The sequence below is a fragment of the Rosa chinensis genome, chromosome 1 (genome assembly GCF_002994745.2).
Source record: "Rosa chinensis cultivar Old Blush chromosome 1, RchiOBHm-V2, whole genome shotgun sequence".
NCBI lineage: Eukaryota > Viridiplantae > Streptophyta > Magnoliopsida > Rosales > Rosaceae > Rosa > Rosa chinensis.
Window position 1 is genome coordinate 42,216,382 of NC_037088.1, and position 18,970 is coordinate 42,235,351.

At 38.7% G+C, this 18,970-nt stretch overlaps 2 protein-coding genes across 2 annotated transcripts; both read left to right on the top strand.

Moving 5' to 3' along the window:
* Positions 1-10,638: 10,638 nt before the first annotated feature.
* Positions 10,639-11,767, top strand: LOC121051156 (root meristem growth factor 10). Its single transcript, XM_040513195.1, has 2 exons — positions 10,639-11,112; positions 11,218-11,767. The coding sequence occupies exons 1-2, from the start codon at positions 10,966-10,968 to the stop codon at positions 11,587-11,589; spliced, it is 519 nt and encodes a 172-aa protein (XP_040369129.1). The 5' UTR covers positions 10,639-10,965; the 3' UTR covers positions 11,590-11,767.
* A 4,051-nt stretch (positions 11,768-15,818) lies between these two features.
* Positions 15,819-18,910, top strand: LOC112176603 (spindle and kinetochore-associated protein 1 homolog). The gene is given in 9 exon segments (XM_040514510.1): positions 15,819-15,915; positions 16,007-16,131; positions 16,513-16,625; positions 16,738-16,822; positions 16,961-17,028; positions 17,520-17,625; positions 17,704-17,733; positions 18,174-18,287; positions 18,612-18,910. Coding segments are annotated over 9 exon segments (813 nt in total). The 3' UTR covers positions 18,687-18,910.
* Positions 18,911-18,970: the final 60 nt, after the last annotated feature.

The window sequence follows — 18,970 nt, forward strand, 5'->3', positions numbered from 1 at the left end:
TAAATACTTTTGTGTTAGGGGCTAGTTTGAAGCCCTAAACTATGGTTCAAGTTTCATAATAAATTTCTATGTTTTAGTTACTTTGTCGATGAGATTTTTCTTTGGTTCTGGATTAGATGAATCTTTTATATGTATGTTTCATGTGGTTGCAAACATATAGGATATGCATGTAATTGGTGCTAGGTTAAATAGCAATTCACCTAATAGTTTTGTGATTTTAACCGAAGTAGTAAAACCTCTCGCTAAGGTGTGTACCAAAGATGAGGAATGCAACTAGACACGCTTGTTGTACTAGTTTGTACACTTAGATTGACATCCTTCCATATGTGCTTAATGCTTTAGAACTTGCTAAATGTAGGAGCCTCTAGTGATCTCTATGTTGCATGTTTTCAAAAGGTTCTAATAACGGCGCTTGTTTTTGTTAGAACAATATAGGGAAGTAATATAAGGTACTTAGCTTGCTTCTAGCTTTGTAACTTGGTCAATCTCTCTCTCATGACTTAGTAATAAACATAGGAAGAAAAATTGGAACTTGGATTGTGTTTAGTGGTGGATAACGAACTCCTAACTGCTCATCATCATATTCACAAACTTTACTTTAGATTCATCTTTTGGTCTTACTTTATTTTCAGCATAATTAATCAATAATTCCCCCCCCCCTGTTGTAGGAGGATGGAATTGTGTGTTATCATTGATAATAGGAGCCCTTTAAATAGGGAGTCACAAGGTACCCAAAAATGTAATAGAATCTGATTACAATTGAATACCTAGAACACATTCCTATTACAATTCTAAACCCTAGTTTGTAGAGGCACACATTATGTCGATACCCTTCAACACTCCCCTTTGTGCTGCTCAAACTTGGTGATGACGCTTTAATTGTTGCCTTGTTAAAAACCTTGCCAGGTAACAAAAACCCTGTGGGACAAAAATAACCATGGTCGAAGGACAAAAAGAGCACAACACGTCCTTCACTCTTCGAGATCGAACATGTAGACATCATGCCTCCCCTGATGTCAATATCTCCCCCTGATTGCTACAATCATGGGAGTTCGGATAACTTTCTCAATCCGATGCTCTTCACATATTTCTCGAAGGTCGATTTTGGTAACGACTTAGTAAATAAGTCCGCTACATTATCCTCTGATCGGATTTGGTTCACTTCAATATTTAGAAATGCTTGTTGTCAAATTAATGGAGGGGAGGAGGAGCACGGAAGGTGGCATTTTGCCTTGTGGGGTCCGATCCCACACTTCCGTCATCTCTTTTCTCTGTAGGGATAGAATAAGGCCATATCAATCATACCTCTCAAATATCGAAAGATTGTCTTTATACCAATCTAATGGCGTTGCGTTGGTGCGGGGCTATGTCTAGCCAACAAGTTCATAATAATTGAGGTGTCCGGTCTTGTATTGTGCTAAGTACAATAATGCGCCTATTGTACATAAGTAAGCACTTCTGCTATTAACACGTCTTCGTCATCATCCCTGAGACGAAACAGATCCCTTTTAGGGCCAAGACTACGGACGACCATGGTGCATCTTTGACTTTGTCAAAAATGTCTCTTGACATGGTATACAAGTTCTGAATTTAGACAAAACCGTGTTCTCCCAAGGTCATTCCTCTCAAACTCGGATTTCAGGTGTTCAGCGGTTTCCCTTAACTCTCAAGGGTTCCAATTATGTTTATCAACATAAACTGCGACAATTGCAAATCCGGAACTTGTCATAGAAACGCGTGGGCATAGTTCATCATATCCTTTCCCAATCATGTAGTCATTTTAGTGAGCATTTCAACCTCGTTGCAAATACGCTCCGTGGTCTAGAGCCACTTGACTTGGGTCAATGAAGTCCACAAGAACCTTCATTATATTCCGTATCTAGATCCCTATAGAGATACGTAGTGACCACATTCGTAAGCTGCATGTTCAGTTATTTAGAAACTACCAAACTGACAAGTTAGTGGAGTGCAATGACATCCATTACGAGAGAATATATCTTCTCGTAGTCGATTCCAGGGCGTTGTGAGAAACCTTGCGCCATAAGGCGAGATTACCATCTCTTTTTCTCATCACGCTATCTAACGAAGACCTATTAATGTCAATAGGTTTTATGTTAAGAGGTGTTGGCATCTCAGGCCCGAAATCCTTGCTCTTCGTTAGTGAATCCAATTCAACCTGGATCGCATCTTTCCATTTAAGCCAATTTTCTCTACGTTGGCATTCTTCAACGGAGTAAGGTTCGATGTCATTGGTCTCAATAATTCCACGTCCTCATGTACACTAGTGTAGTTCGTAGAAATCTCTATATTCTCAGGAATTGGTTCTAACATTGAGGCGTCCCCCAACAATGTCTCTTGGACATAACCACAATCCAAAATATTCTCATGAGACGGATTTTGAGTATCAATGATCAATAGATCAAGTTGTGCCAAACTCACTCTCGTCTTAGGGCGAGGATCCATCGAACCTATGGGTCTCCTACTCTCTCTAGCGGAACCCATGGCCTATGACGCCATTATGCCACCTTTGTGGCATCACCATACCACCATCCATGGTGGTGTTGCCGTACCCATCTTCTGGGTGGCACCATGTCCTCTTGTGGGGACATCAATCCTTGCAGGCATCTTTGTAGCAGGTATATGTGATCTCGTCACTTTTAGGGGATCAAGATGAGACATAGTGGGGACAGACCACGACAATTCCTGTCGTTCCTTGAACATTGACATTCTAATTTCCCCCTAACGACGGGAAGACTGTCTCATCAAAGTGACAATTCGCAAATGCAGTGAAATAGAGATCGCCTGTCAAGGGTTCTACATAGCGGACTTATAGTTGGAGACTCATGTCCAACAAATATATATATGCATTCGTTGCAATGACTCATGTTGATGCGCTGTGGCGGCGCAATTGGCACATGAACCGCACACTCAAATATGCATAAATACGAGATATTAGACTCAAACCCAGTCACTAGCTGTAACGCAAATAAAAGTTTAGTGGCTGCTATGAGTCGTAGACGAATTAGCATAGCTGCATGCGATATTGCATAACCCAAGCGGAAATATTGGTGCGCATTACCAATGTCCGGGCTACCATCGTAGTCGTTTAATGGTGGCTTTTCCGCGAGACCAATTGGGTGTGTACATGGGAATGTGATACTTGGTATCAATACCCAATGATATGCAATAGTCATCGAAAATTGTCGATGTAAACTCTCTAGCATTATCAAGTCAAATTGACTGAATGAGATGATCTGGGTAGTGAGCCCGTAGCCATATGTTATGTGCTAAGAGTGTAGTATAAGCAGCATTACGAGTGGATAATGGCACAATACGTGACCAGCGTGTTTGCATATCAACCAACACTATAAAACATCTATACGGTCCGCAAGTTGGTTGATCAAATCCATAGAATTCCCTTAGATTCTTTGTAAGAATGGAATTATTTCCTCAATCTCCTTTGCATAGGATGGTCTCAATCCTAAATAACAGGCTTTACAGAACGAAACATGGGCTTTATAATCAACCAATGAAGGTTTTGGTTAAGCCATAACGTCACAATAAACTTGAGAATTAGAGGGAGGAGTTTATGGCGTCAATGCCGTGTATTTGCCGCAGGGGGTAGGCGGCGCCGGCCATGTATGGCCGGTCTTTGCACAATCATGGTGCCATGAGGCGCATGTGCAGCTCCTCGAACCAATTCTTGGTTCTTACTTTTCTTTGTTCTGAAAATGGATGTTCGTGTAAAGTCTTTAATACACGGATCATCATGTCAAAGCCTATATGTGTCAGAATCCCATAAGTCGTCTCTCATGACATGGTTGGATTCAATAACTCAAATAGTGGTTGCATACAACCCACTAGAGCGACACATAAGTTTCTCTAATACTCGATTATGTCCGTAGTCATTAGAGGTGATGCAAAAGAACTCTGTCCATTCTCATAATGTGTTTCCACATGAAAACCATTGGCTCTTATATAATAAAGTTCGAATTAAGGTATGTCCAAGACATTAAGTAAAAGAATTGACACTTTATTAATAGCCAATGATTACATCAAAGTTTCCAAAATCTAATCCAAAATAAAATCAAAGTAAGACACATTGTAGTCACTCTATCCGTTTGGTAACTCCAATCAAATATGACCAGGAAAGTAGAGAGAGACGTTGGTGGAGCGAGGCTCTCTTAAGTACCAATAATCTCAATGACTTTCCTAGACATCACATTTTATTGGGTTCGCCACATAAGAAAGAGTTAATACAATTGTCATTTATTGACTAAGGCAAATTGCCATTACAAAAGTTCTTGGAAAAATAAAAGGACTAATCTAATCAAAGTCTGCTGCATCCTTGTGCACTTCATCTTCAGTTTTGAAGTCCTTTATGGTGAGATTGACATCTCCACCATCTTCTTCTTCTTCTGCAAGGTACACTTCTTGCTCGCTATGGTCCCTATATGCCCTGTATCTTTCAGCTAGTTCCTCGCTTGCCTTGCATTGCTTGAACCAATGCTTAATTGATCCACATCGATGACACTCATCATTGTGGTTGCCTCCCTTTAATTGAGGTGCACGTTGCGGGCGTTCCCTAGGAGGGTTGGTGCCACCACCACGACCCATTGAGCCACCATTACGGCTAGGGATACCATGACCCCCTCTCCCACGTATGGCATTACCACCACGTGTATCCACACCAAACTTGCGGTTTCCTTCCTGGTTAGAGCGGTTATATGGGCCCATACGTCCCTCATGTCCCCCATTCTTAGGGTACCGCTCCTTGCGCCCTCCTTTGGGTGCATTATAATTCGCCTCATGAACGCTCTTAGTTTCAATGGGCCTTGAATTATAATTCCTCACGAGTATGTTATCATGTTTCTCAGCTACAGATATAACATTGATAAGCTGATGAAACCTCGTGATCCGTCCAGCATTGACTTCGTACGGTATTGCTTTGATACCACAATGGCTGAAACAGGGAAGGTGGAGAGAGTTTTCTCAATTAGCTCTTGCTCTGTGACAGGTTGTCCACAAAACCTCAACATGGACTGTATGCGAAGAGCTTCTGAATTATATTCAGCAACAGACTTGAAATCAGCAAAGCGCAGATTGTTCCATTGAACCTTTAAGTCAGGGAGGAGGGAATCTTGGACATTGCTAAAACGCTCTTCTAGTGCTACCCATAGCTCTCTTGCATCCTTGATCGACATATACTCCAATCTGAGTGCCTTGTCCATATGGCGTCGCATCAAGATAACTGCTTGAGCATGCTTTGTAGGTGTTCACACGAACACAAGATCCGAGTTAGGTGCCTGGATTATGGGTAATATTCCCTTTGAAGTGAGATGGTTCTCAACATCGGTTACCCAACTATGGTAATCCGAGCCTGTTGAGTCAAGCATGGGAAAGTCGAGTCTAGGTTCATTCGCATCCTGAAAATAAGAAGAGAAGATATATTAGTTTCGAAGTTAAACTTCCACGAAAACTAAAACAATAAGATTTCCGAGCTATGCTATCAAGAAATCAATTTCCAAGAATCTCTTTTGGATTAGACCAAACAATGATGTTTTAATATGGTCACAATTTTATGCTTACGGACGCTCTTAGTCCAAGCATTGTGAACGCTCTTAGTTCACACAAACGCTCTTAGTTCATTTAATTATGAACACTCTTAGTTCATACGAACACTCTTAGTTCATTAAGCGTGAATCCCCACAATTCCGCTTTGTTAAATACTCAAAACCATTTGGCAACATATATTCCAATATTTGCAGAAAATAAAAGGAATTTAAATACAAGAAAGCAGCAACCTTAATTATAAAAACTTACGTGATTGTTCTTGGCTTGAAGACACGCGTGTGTTGATGCAGGCGTGTAGCTAAATTAGGATTGCTGGAATCTGGTCGGAAATTGGCAGTTGGTGGGCTGCCCTTCTCCCTTCCCTTTTTTTCTTCCTCCTTTTTTTCTTTTTTTTTTTCTTTCCGGGCCCAGCCCTTCTCCTTCTTTTTTTTTTTTTTTCTCTTTCCGGGCCCAGCCCTTCTCCTTCTTCTTTTTTTTTCTTCCTCCTTTTTTTTCTTTTCGGGTCTTCTTTCTTTCTTCTGGTTCTTCCTCTTTCTAATCTGCAAGTGGGTGAGCTTAGTCAGGCGTGGGGGCCGTGCTTGCAGGTGTAGCAGGAAGCAGGGAACGAACGCGCAGGGGTGCGCGCAAGGAACAGGCAGCGGTCTTGAGACTGGTAGGCGAGCTGGGCAGGGCTGATTGTGCGCGGGCTGTGCAGCAAGAAGTTGCAGAGCGGAGGGCTGCTGGGTAGCGTTGGCTGGCAGGGGTGCGTCGCTGGTGGGATGGCAGGAGCGCAGGGGCTTTGCGGCAGGTGCTGCAGGTCGTGTAGCAGGAAGTTACAGAGGAGCTTTCGGCAGGAGGCTGGAAGATGTGCGGGCAGCAGGCAGGAGGGCTGCAGGCTGCAGGAGGCGCGCGGCAGTGGGGGTTGCAGGCTGCGGCTGAAGGCAAACTTGCTGCAGGGAGGAGGCCGAGCTGGGGTTTTTTGTGGGCAAGGAGGGTTGTGGCAGATTTTTTTTGTTTTAGGGTTTTGGGGTTTTTTTTTTCGGCTAGGGTTAGAACTCGTGCTGATAACGCGTTGTAGGAGGATGGAATTGTGTGTTATCATTGATAATATGAGCCCTTTAAATAGGGAGTTACAAGGTACTCAAAAAGGTAATAGAATCTGATTACAATTGAATACCTAGAACATATTCCTATTACAATTCTAAACCCTAGTTTGTAGAGGCACACATTATGTCGATATTCTTCAACACCCCCAATTGTGTTTTTAAATTTGTTTTATTATAGTTTCTAGTTTTCTTTGTTTTCTAGGTTACATAAATTGAAGGTGAACCCTTGATCCTTGGCGTAGAACGATTCCTTACTTTCACTACTACAACTTGACAACAAAAAGGGTTTTAAATTGCGTGTTATTTTTAGCAGAACAACAACCTGATTACATTTTGTAAGAATATATGTACAAATAACTGAATGGAAGAAGCAGAAAAATATCCTCACTTCTTTTAATAAAAGACCCTCGAGGATCAACTCGATTGATCTTAAAGATGTCCTCGCTACTTCAATTAAAAAGCCATCGAGGATCAACTGATTGGAACTAAACATAATATATGTATGTATATGTATATATGGTGATCACAGGAATAAGAGCAAGAGGTCACCATATACAGTTATACACCAAATTTCATGATCACTCACTCTCATGCATCTCGAGAATCAAATAGATCACTGGGTCACTTTTAGCAGGCCCAAGAGATTGCTTCTGGTTCCAGAGCGGACCAGACTTCACCTCCGGCGTGTGAACTCAGATAATATATATGCCTTCTCTGCTTAGCCAAAGGTCAATAAAATGTGTTCTTCAAAGTTTTAAATCTTGTATCGGAAAAAAAAAAAAGTTTGAAATCTGCCTGTACATATATATATAAACAAATACAGCAAGCTTGAGCTGGTATGCATGAGATAAGTTAACTTTTTAGGTATTGCATGCATATCCTAATAGAATTACTATAAATATTGAAAATCAAACCAATACTGTAATGACATGAAACAGGATTTAGGGAAGTTTTTACTGTAATTTATATATCAAGCTTTGTTTATCAAATTTTCTGTGATCTGGCCTTAATTTTCATCATTATATTTTTTAAATATCTAGCTGCTGCATACACAAATCTCACAAAAGATAACAGAGACTAATTAGAAGGTATTAGTGGTGGATGCTGACTAATAAATTAATTAAGCACCACGAAGTTATCACCAAACAGCTTCCTTAAAAGCATGGATTCATAAATTCCTATATTTCCTTTTAGTTAACTAGTGATGAATTTCAAGAACTAGGTGGCCTCTAGCCGTCGACCCTCGATTTCAATTTGATAGAGAACAAGAGACGAAACCTAGCTCTCAGAAGGAGAAAAGTGTGTGTGATCATATCATCATATCTATAAGTTAGGCTCTAAATGAAGGTAGGAAAAGGTCATTTTCCACCGGTGACTTTGAAAAGTAAAATGTGTACGTAATGCTACATACCTACGCCTGCTAAATTTGTTTACCAAATTTAAGACATAGTACTTACTGTAAACTAATTCAAAATGCCTTCATTTGCAAAGTTTAATTTAGGATGTCCAATTTAGAGATTAACCAATTGAGTATGTCTAAATCAATTCAATCGAATTAGAACTCGTACGAACATGTTAGAGTAAGCGTAACATTCGCTTATCAGCTGTCGCGCGCCTACGTTTGCTAAACTGTTCACCAAGTTCAACCACAAATCACTTGTGTGACAAATGCTGCATTGCTTGGTGATTGAATTTGGTGAAAAAGCATAGCATTTTCCCTATACTAAATCAGAATGCCTGTAAGGGTCCAGCAACGTAGAGAGGTTAACCAGCTGAGTATCATCAATTGATTCAATCTGAATTAGAACTCGTACGAATTTGTTAGTCTAAACAGGCCTTTTGGTAGTCGATCAATCCAATCAAAGTCAATTATTATGCTCGACAAATTCAAGTTAGGGCTGTAGGTTCGAGCAACTTATATTCAATAGTATGAAGTTGTTCGGATTCACATTAGGTTTCAGCTGGAAGCTGTTCGAATTTGCAAGATACATATGTTTCGAAAGTTAAAATTCCTATGACAAGACTTTTAAGTTTTAACGTTGCATCACTTTTTGTTTCCCATGCCAGACTGAGGAAATAAAAAATTAAGGTCTTTCTTCTCCTACTGTTTGATCTTATAGACAGTATGAAATAAAAAGGGTAGTTCCTAGCTACTTTTTGAATGTACAGCTAGCTAGGATTAACGCTAATTTTATTATACATGTACTAAAGCTGGTTGCACTGTTTATCATTGTTTATTACTATTTATATAACAGTGAAGTGACCGTTTTGTCCCTGGCTTTGACTGAAATTACAATTCTGCCATATCCTTTATCTTTATCTTCTTTTTTTCTTTCATTTTTTTTTAAGGGAGAACAATTCTGTTTTGTATTTGTAAATTTCTACAAATCATGGAAAAAGTTTATTATTGTTTGCATTTGTTGCTAATCACCCATGTTGGACTGCCGTGCTCGGGGTCGCCGTTGAACGAAGAAGATGATGCTACAGAGCGCACGGTATTAGGGCCGCCGTCGGTGGCGCAGGGTAATGCAATGCAGGTCGGGATCAGTGGCTTGACTACGGGGTCAGGTTCTGAAGGTTGCAGCCATGAAGCTGCGTTCAATCCTGGGGTTTTTTTTCTATGGGCACAGTTTGATCTTCAAGACTCATCTCCCTAGGATGATCCCGGAGCAACTCCTGTGCAATCCTACATATTTGGTGCAAAAACCACGTCGTAAGGCAAGCATTAGAGAGATAGATGAGTCTGATGGTATGGTGGAATCATTAACAGGCAAGCGTCGTTCTAGGGTTGAGGCTGAAATCACCATATCTCCAAAGAAACTCAAATTGAGTTTGGCAGTTGGTAAAAAAAATCTGGAGCCTGCTGATATGAGGCTGGTCTCACTGCCACAGAATGTTCAAGGCATGGTGAAGAAGAAGAGAGGGAGGCCGGTGGGAAGCAAAAATAAAATCCCATCTGTTACCGAGGCAAAGATGAAGGACTTGAAGGTAGATGGTATTGGGAAGCGGAAGTCTGCTAAGAAGAGTCTGTTGTCTAACCTGAATGGTGCAGATGCTACTACAAGCTCTAGTCCGAAAGGAAAGGAGCTAGTTGTGGCATAGATCTTCATTGCCTAGGGTTTCAAGCCTGTGTAGGTTGGGAGAGCTTCTATAAGTTTTTTGAGACGTTTCTAGTTACTTGCTTGTACCACAATTGCGTGATTGGCAGGTAGGGACTAGTTGAATGAATTCCTTTCCTTAAAAGACGAGGTAATCCTTTCTTGTATAGGCTTGCATCAAGCGAGCGCTTTTAGAACTTTAATTGTTTGCATTTTCTTAGATAGGTTGTACGGGCCGGTTGTTACTTGCCGGGGTTCTTATTTGAGGGTTCTGGCCTTTCCATGGCTATTGATTCTAATGATATCAATTTCTATTTAAAAAACAAAACAAATCATATTCTAAATAGCGCCGATGTTTTTTAGATTGTGAATATTCAACTATTATATATGAAACTTGAAAAAGAAAAAAAAAATCACAGCATCGCACGGATCAATTTGCTAGTAAAATAACTAGTCAAAAAAAAAAAAAAACCGCTAATAAAATAATCTTAGTAACATTACTTGTGAGATTAGAAAATTCATTGTCAAATTGCCAAGAGGGTAAAAAGAGAGGCGGGGGCTAGGGACCAGGAACAAAAAAGCACAACTCATGCAAACGGTGAATCTATGATTCTATAATTTAATATAAGATCAAATTAGTGAGACAAGTAATATGGGAGTGCCATCGGTATATTCAACTAGGCAGACACTAGCTTTCTCGATTTTGTCATGTGTTTCACTTCTACCAGTTACACTTGGTTAATTTCCATTAGTTTTGTATAGTATATGTACTTTAGATGTAAAAATCTCATTTTGACCTTCCTGTATATAATTTTGAACAAGCTACGGTGAGAGTTGCTTCTTCTCTTTTCTCTGGTGGGGTGTAGTCTTGGGACCCAACAGAATTGAAATTGGAGAGTTAAAAGAGGACAAAGGGTAGACCACCCCATACCGTCGATCTGATCGAAGTCATTTTTCATCTCATTTTCATTTTCACACTACTGCTTACCCATACACCTCCATGTTCCTCTAGCTAAAACAATTAGCCTCTTAAATTTTCTGAAATGCTTAACTGCATTTAATGCTCATTCTCTATATCTCTATCCTCTCAATCCTTACATATACCACCACCAGTACTACTAGCGTTCTACAAACACCTTCTATCCCCCATCAAGATTTAATCAAAAAGTGCTATATAGTTTCAGTTCAATCGATCGATCTTCATATATATGTCGACCTGCACTACTTATCACTGTCCTCTATATCTTTTTCTTCTTCTTCTATGCCTGCTTTCTTTGCATGCATGTAGTGCCCGGCGTCTTGCTGGGGTTGATGATCCTAACAAGTCTTCGGAAAAGCTTCACTTCACCAACAAGGTAAGTAGTGAAATATGATTTCTTGTTCTTCGTTTTCTGCTTTCATTTTGAGTTCAGATCATGAAATGCAATTGTCCAAGTTAATGACTTCATGCTTTTCTGCAGGGTACTGATGTTAACATTACAGTTGTCCCGAAAGTGAAATCTTTCTCTTCATCAAAGCCGGTTCTTGAAGTTACAGAAGGATCAGAAATCACGGTGGAGACGGAACCCGATAGCGATGATAGTACTAGAGAAGAAAGTCCTAAACGGTATCACACAAAAGCTGCCTCCAATGTGAAGAATGTCTCATCGAGAAAAAGGAAAGGATCAACCTCATCATCCTCAAGTGCTGCAGATCAGAAGTCGAAGACGAGGTCTGATCAGAAGGTTTCAGTTTCATGGCGAGTGCCGCGAAACAAACGAGGGATTCAGAAGCAACCGGGGTTTAATCTGGACTATTCACCCCCGAAGACACACCCTCCTTCTCATAACTGATCATCATCGGTCTATATTATATATGAACTATATATATAGATATGGATTCTGGATCCTTTTTCTTCTTCTTAGCCTGGACTGTATTTTTTTTCTTTTTCTGATCGATCCCCTCTTTTGCGATATTAATGGAAAACGAATACTACTCTTCAATGCATGATCCATCATTGCATGTGGAAGATATGTATGGTCAAGAACTTGTAGGGCCTTAAAGTCCTAGCTATGGTTAGTATGGTCTTCAAGTACTATAACATATGATCGATATGACTGTATAACGTAAGTGTTATAATATATATATCATCTAGTGGCTTTTCGATCATCATCCCATTTAATGTATATCAGAGAATGCTCCTTAGTTAGCCACAAATTTATATCTGCCTCTTCTTCTTTCTTCTTCTATATGAGACATCCTATTGTGCTCCATTATATGATATCATAGCGTACGTGTTTTTCCATCGTTAGAAATGTTTCTTTCACCTATTCAATTGTTAGAAACTCTTTCACATGTTAAATTTGGTTAAATTGATCTGATGCAAAAAGGGTAAGAGTAAGGCCAAGAGATATGGTCAATCAACCCTCTTAATTTATAATTGAATATGTGATCTTTCATCTGTGTTTATTTTTTTTGGGGAGATCTTTCATCTGTGTTCAACCTTCTATATATATGGGGATCACTCATCAGTACGCTCGTTAATGTGTTCATCTTACGAGGTAATTTAACATTCAATTTTCTGAAGACAACAATGAACATTAATTGGTTAAGATTATATGGCTATTTTGTGAGACTGATCCAAGACTGAGATGGCCGGTGTGGAAATATTTGTGAGATGGAGTGGTTGGTTTCCTAATTATTATGAGGGAGGCAGTTAATATAGTTTGACCCCACACTATTTAGTTAAGGGGAAGTGCTCATTTACCAAAAGAAATTCAAAGTTTTGGGTGAAAATTGTTCTACTACATTGTTAAGATTAAATCTCAACCATCAATTGAATCATTGATCACCCAAATCATCGACCTAACTAACTCAGAACTCGGTCCGATTTGATGCATATTTAGATGAAGGGATAATTAAAAAACATAACATTACTTTTACATATGATAAAAGAACATTACGAACATATTATATTCATCTATATCATATTTGTTATTGAGTCAAGAATTGAAGTCGAGCGGTGATGAGCTCAGGGGTTGTCTCGATCACTTTCTCATAGCTAGCTAGACGTGTTCAGAACGTGATCACAAAAATAAAAGTCTAGCTACATGAATCTTAAATTCTTAATGATACCCGAGGTACTAATTTTCTTGAGGTATTATTGTAATGGCTTGCCGAGTGCATACATTTTCTTAGTGCCGTTTTGCGTGAGCTCGAATCCTTGTGTCCTTTTGAGGTCGTTGACAATGCAATGAACTTCAAATCCATGTTTAATCAAATCCCTTTGCCAAGAAAAGACAGTGAGCCTTTTTCCCTCCTAGCCTGACCTTCATTGCATTTTGTATATTGCTCGTGCAACTCTCCATCCCCAAGTCCACTTAAGCTACTTTGTTTATTACTCATCAATAGTTTAAAAATAAAACAACTTATTATATAGAGTGGTCATTTGGCACCATTTTCCAGAGGCCTCAAGATCTAACAAGAGAGACATAAGATGCAACATTTTCAAGGGTGTCTCCAAAAAATGATAAAAACTATAAATGAAATTCAACTCGGTTTCAAAATCCCAATGAACACAAAGTTATTAACAAGTAGATATTTTTCTTATGGGGGTAATGGAGACAAACATCCCATGTATCCTTACTTCCTTAGTAGCCAAAATTCCTAACAAAGCCAACAAGAAATGCACCCAATTTGCTTCCTCCCAATGTGATCCAATGGTTCAAATTGCATTCCAGCTGATCCCCATCACATAGCCTTTGTAAAACTTCATTTCCTTGTTTCTTTGTTTTTTGGTCTATTTTTATGTCTCATTCATCCCAAAGTAAGAAAAGATAGGGAAAAATGTGCATGTTCCAAGATGGGTACTTCATTTCATTTCTGTCTACCTAATAAACCAGATTTGAAGGTCCCTATACATTTTGTCTCCCAAGATTTAGTGGTGCTCACCCAGTTTAATCAATTAATTATGTACTGAAATTGATATAATATTGGTTATTAAGTTCTCATCCATGCATTCTTCTCCTTGGAGGATGGAAAGTTTTCATGTACTTTCTGAAAACTTTGAGGTAAACATCTTTCAAGAATTTACTTCACCAACTGGCAACTGGGGTGCTTGTAATGATTTTAAGATCTCAAAGATGGATTAGTATTTCCTGCTTGATATTAATTATCAGGAGAAAATCGATCTCAAGTGGGGCAATTTTGCCAACGTAGTATTTTCTACTTAATTAATAATATTTTATATATATGACGAGAAATGATTGGACCGTCGGACAAATTTTGTAGTCTGATAGTCTTACCGCCTCATTAGAGATGTTCATTCTTTAATGCTCAAATCCATTGCTATAGATGAGTGCACAATCACACTGTACATTGAATCATGCATCCTGTTTTACATACATGTTTCAGTATTCAGTACACATGCAGCTAGAGTTTTAGGATTGGCCAAAACAACAACTCTGAAATAGTAGTTTCAACTTGATACAAATCCATAACTTATGTCTCACAATTCACATTTTACTGACTGAGATAAACATGATTGCCCTATCTATTTTAATTTAACTCTATGTGAATGCGAATTTTTGTATATAAGTGTAGTACTCCTGTCTGTCTAGTGGTCATGTTGGTGGAGATATCAGTAGTATTACAAAGTGAAACCTGATTCAGAAGGAGAATCAGCAATATGAACAAAGTAGGAGCAAGTGCTCAAAAATCAATTACCCAGTACAAATCAAAATCCAAAACAGAACATCTCATCATTTTCATATATATAGCAGTCACAATGTCACAGAACTGTGTTTCACCTCTGATAAAGTGATAAACAATCCCAAATACAACAAGGGTTGCTAGAATAAGTCCATTACATTCTCGATTACATGCACTAGAATGACAACCAGTTTTTTAAGGACGAATAGCCAGACCACGTACATCCATTGATTATGTTGTTATGTTCACAACTTATCCAGAAACCAGGATAACAACATTTATTTTAAAAAAAAAAAAAACAGAAAAACTCAATAAAAAGAATGTAGTCCGAGACACTATATATATATATATATATATATATATATATATATATCTATCACTTAAGTAAAGGGACCATCATGGAGCTGAATTCGAACAAAGGAGGTACTAACAGAAATAACCTAGTCATATTAACTTCCACCTCATTGATTTATTGATGTCGAATGCTTCAAGCTATGTTAATAAGCATTACTTCGTTTTCTGGGAAGCCCTACGTACAGTTTTGCTGCTATTTCGCAACACCACTGGTTTGATCTTTCATCCTCATAATCCAAGACCTAACCTTGCTCCTCATTTACTATAACCTTATCAATTATGCACATCTGATGGAATGATCGATCCAGCCACTGTTTAACCTTGTCCAATTCATCAAATATGCCAAGATAATGAGATATGCCTATATGGGATTCCCAGGCTTTCATATATAAAATGTCACTAGCTAGGATTCGTTGGCATTTATATCTTACAGACGAAACTGCGTCAACATTTGTGAATTTTTTTTTTTTTTTTGGGTGTGTGCTCTGCATTCATAGATCAAGGCCACATCAAAAGATAAATCTAGTTATCAAGCAGTCCAAGACCACAACAGGAAAAGAAGACAAAATTAACAGTAAAACGCCAAAAAAAGGATAGCGAAAACAAATGAAAAGACCAAACTCTAGCTAAAAACCATTTCAGCAGAAAAACCACAAATGAGGACCCAAATAAAGGACCATTGGCATTTTTTCACCTTCAAGCTAAAATTCATTACTCCAAAATTTATCAACAGAAACAAACCCAATATCTCCATCGCAGTAAAATTCACATTAGCTACTGAAATTCTCAATAATCTTAACTGTTTCAGCAGTAAAAAGAGAGAGTTATTTTTTTTGTACTGGGTATTATTGTACTTTCACTACTTTAATCACCTTTCGTGATACGACGCCGTCCCCTTTATCTCCTACCTCAAAATCTCAAATGCTTCTCATTTTCCCGCCAAAACAACTTTCCCAACTTGAAAACGAAAATCGAAGATCGAAACTTTCTGAAGAGAGAGAGAGAGAGAGAGAGAGAGATGGAGGCGGAGAAAGCAGGGGCATCGCTGGACTAGCTGATCGCCGGGTTCAACAGTCGGATCTCGGAGCTCCAAGAGCTCGTTATTGCGCGAAACAGTATGACCCGACCCGATTACTCAACTTTAATTCAATTTCAAGCATATCATAGCACAGCATCCAATTAAGCTTTGAAGTGTTAACGTTGCAGTGTACCCGGCCAGCACCGTCTCCGATTTGTCGGCCGTCGATGCCGCCGTGAAGGCCATGGAGCTTCAGGTCCAGGCCATCAAGGACCGGGTTCGCGACGAAACCCTTGCCATACCCAAAGCAAAAGTAGTTCCTTCCCTCTCTCTCTCTCTCTGAGTATTTGTGGATTGGGCTTTGTTTGATTTCTGAGAAATTTTATGAAATTTTGATATATCAGTATGCTACGTCTTACAATTTTCATCATTCCGCTTCAGAAATGATCTCAAACATTAACGGAAATTAGTTCTAGTGTTGATTGTTTTTGTGGCTGCTTGGAAAGTTAATTTAAAAGTGAATTGGAAAGAATTTGATCTTCGGACTAGGAAATTTAAAGAAGCAAATTTGATCATCTGGATGTATCATAAACTGTTCAAATGAGATTTTTAATTTTTGTTTTCAAGGTTAATGAAGGTTTTAGTTGTTAATTGGCTACTGGTTGTATAATTAGATGGTACAATGTGTTGGCAGAAACTGATCGATGAATCGCTGAAGCAGCGAAGGAAATTGAAGGATATGTCAATTTATGCCCCCAATCATGTTCCTGAAAGAATGTCGATGTTGAATTTGGATACAAATAGATGGTAATGCAACTTTCTTGGGCATCTCGTATCTACTGATGAAATGTCATTGATGTGAGTTTGAAATTTATTTGCATTTGTTTGGTACAGAGCTTATGCTGTTTCTTTGTTTCAGTTTATTTCCAGAAAGCTCTCAGCAAAACACTGGTTCTGGGACCTTCAAGCTTGAGGAGGATCCTGCACCACCACCACCACCCAAGGTACGTCTCTCTCTATCTCTCTCTCTCTCTCACACACACGTGTCAATTTATGGTATGTCTGTTCTGTAATCGTCTATAGCTACATGCTCTGGATACAGTATGAGGGTCACGTATTCTTTCTGTTTTTGTTAATTTCAGGAGAAAAAGGATCGTTCCATGCCACCATTGTGGTTTGTAAGTGCTGAAGAGCTGGATTCCTTGTCATCGTGAGTAAACTTCCCTTTCTGATTCTTGTGCTATATTTGTTAAGAGAAAGTCCTGTCTTCGTTGTTTTCTTTCGGACAACAATAGCTACTAACATGGTAGTCCCTTATACTGTTATACATCTGACATGGACATAGTCACATAGGCTGTCTGATAAGAGATCTCAAAATTTAGTAATACTAACCTGGCAAAGTGATGTACATAGAGGTGGAACTTTGTGTACAATCTAGTATCGCCACTGTCAAAGTGTTAACTAGTGGAAAAAATGTATAAAATGTTGTCTCTCCGCTACTTGTAAATTATCAAGCCATCTTTAACTTGTTTTGTTTTGCCTCCAAAGAGGAGAAAATGATTTCTATGGCCTCAAAAGTAATGCTATATAGTAGGCTGTTGCGTTACTACTCCATGATGGGTAGGTATTGAAAAAAGAGGTCTTCTGTATCTAGCCTTGTTATTGGCATCATTTTCTTGCTCTAAGTATTACTAACTGCAGATACATGAGAGGAAGGCTTACACTAGAGAAGGTCAATGCAGCTATTAGTGACATGGCAACATATGCTGAAGCAAATTATCAGCTCATAGCTGCTCCAAAGAAGAATGTTTGTGTTTTGCCTCTCTGATTTTTGGTTTGTACATCTTTGGCACAGGTCTGATTTTGGTTATCAATTATCATGCGGGTGGCAGGGGATCGATGGGAAAAAACCTTGGTAAGTGAATTAAATCAGGTTATTGGGTCTGTTCTCAGGTCCTGAGTAAGATGTTAAAGGAATTAGCTAAGTTTTCATTAGGGACCAAGATGACGTCCCTTCTCTGAATTTTTTATGGCCAGTCAGGTCCTTACTCCCACTTTTGTCAGGATTGGGGCTGCCTACCTCATATTTTGTCGCTCATTGTTCATCTGTACTAAAAGTAAAGAGGAGAAATAAGCAATATCCTTTTGGAACCATTGTTTTATGCAAATAATGTGTCAAGTATGGGATTCTGTAATTTGTATTGCCATGTGAATCAATGGGCATGCAGCTTTGTTAGTTCTCACTGTGTTTTTTTTTTTTTTGAATAACACTTTGGTTAACTTTTCATATTTGTAAGCATGGTTTATAGCTGCTCATGTATGCCATTAGCATTGATACTGCTATAATGAATACAGGAAATAAGAGATATAGCAATGCATGAAGCAGTAAAGGGAAAACACTTCTTTCTTGAAACTGACATGAAGGGACCATCCTTGAAGCTTGACAACACTAGAAAAGCAATACTAACTGTAAGGTTCTTGTCTTTATTTTTCAAACATGTATTGTGTAGACTTTAAACAATATCATAGTGCACTCAAGAAAGCTTCAATTCTATTTGGCATAAATTGAGTGAATACATGGACCTCCCATCTTCACTAATAAAGAGGTCTCAAGTCCAATCCTCTTTTCTCAATAACTGAGAAAATGTAGTAGTTTCTGTCATATCTACTTGGAAGATCATGACTTTGATATGTGTATTCTCTGAAACAGCATTTATCTTTCATGACTCTTTACAAATTCAGCTACTTACAGTGATGAAACTTTTATTCTTGGTGCCTTTTGCTGCGTCACAGGTCCTTCGTCACCTTGGTCGTGTAAGTGAGACACGGATTGGTCATCGGGTGATCATTCTTTTGAAGCCTCACTGATAGGGCTTGCTTTCTGGACAAATGTATGCATTGTTTTTAATCCTTTTCTGTTTCGGATAAAACTTGTGTTTTTCCTCGCTTGCAAATGTTGTAAGTTGTAGAAGTTGAAAACTGTTTTGGAAAATCACGAACTTTGTTCAGAACTTATTGATCCTGTGTTTTATTTTATTTATAGTTTCATTATATTATATAGAAGTTGAAAACTGGTTTGGAAAGTTATGAAAACGTTGTTATTATTTTCAACGACGCGAATCTAACATATGTCAATTCCCACCTTCTGTTGG

Excerpts from the sequence above, each read along its gene's own strand:
- LOC121051156 (XM_040513195.1), top strand. The coding sequence starts at position 10,966 with ATGTCGACCTGCACTACTTATCACTGTCCTCTATATCTTTTTCTTCTT. Across the intron at positions 11,113-11,217 it reads AGCTTCACTTCACCAACAAG|GGTACTGATGTTAACATTAC; the intron begins GTAAGTAGTGAA and ends GCTTTTCTGCAG.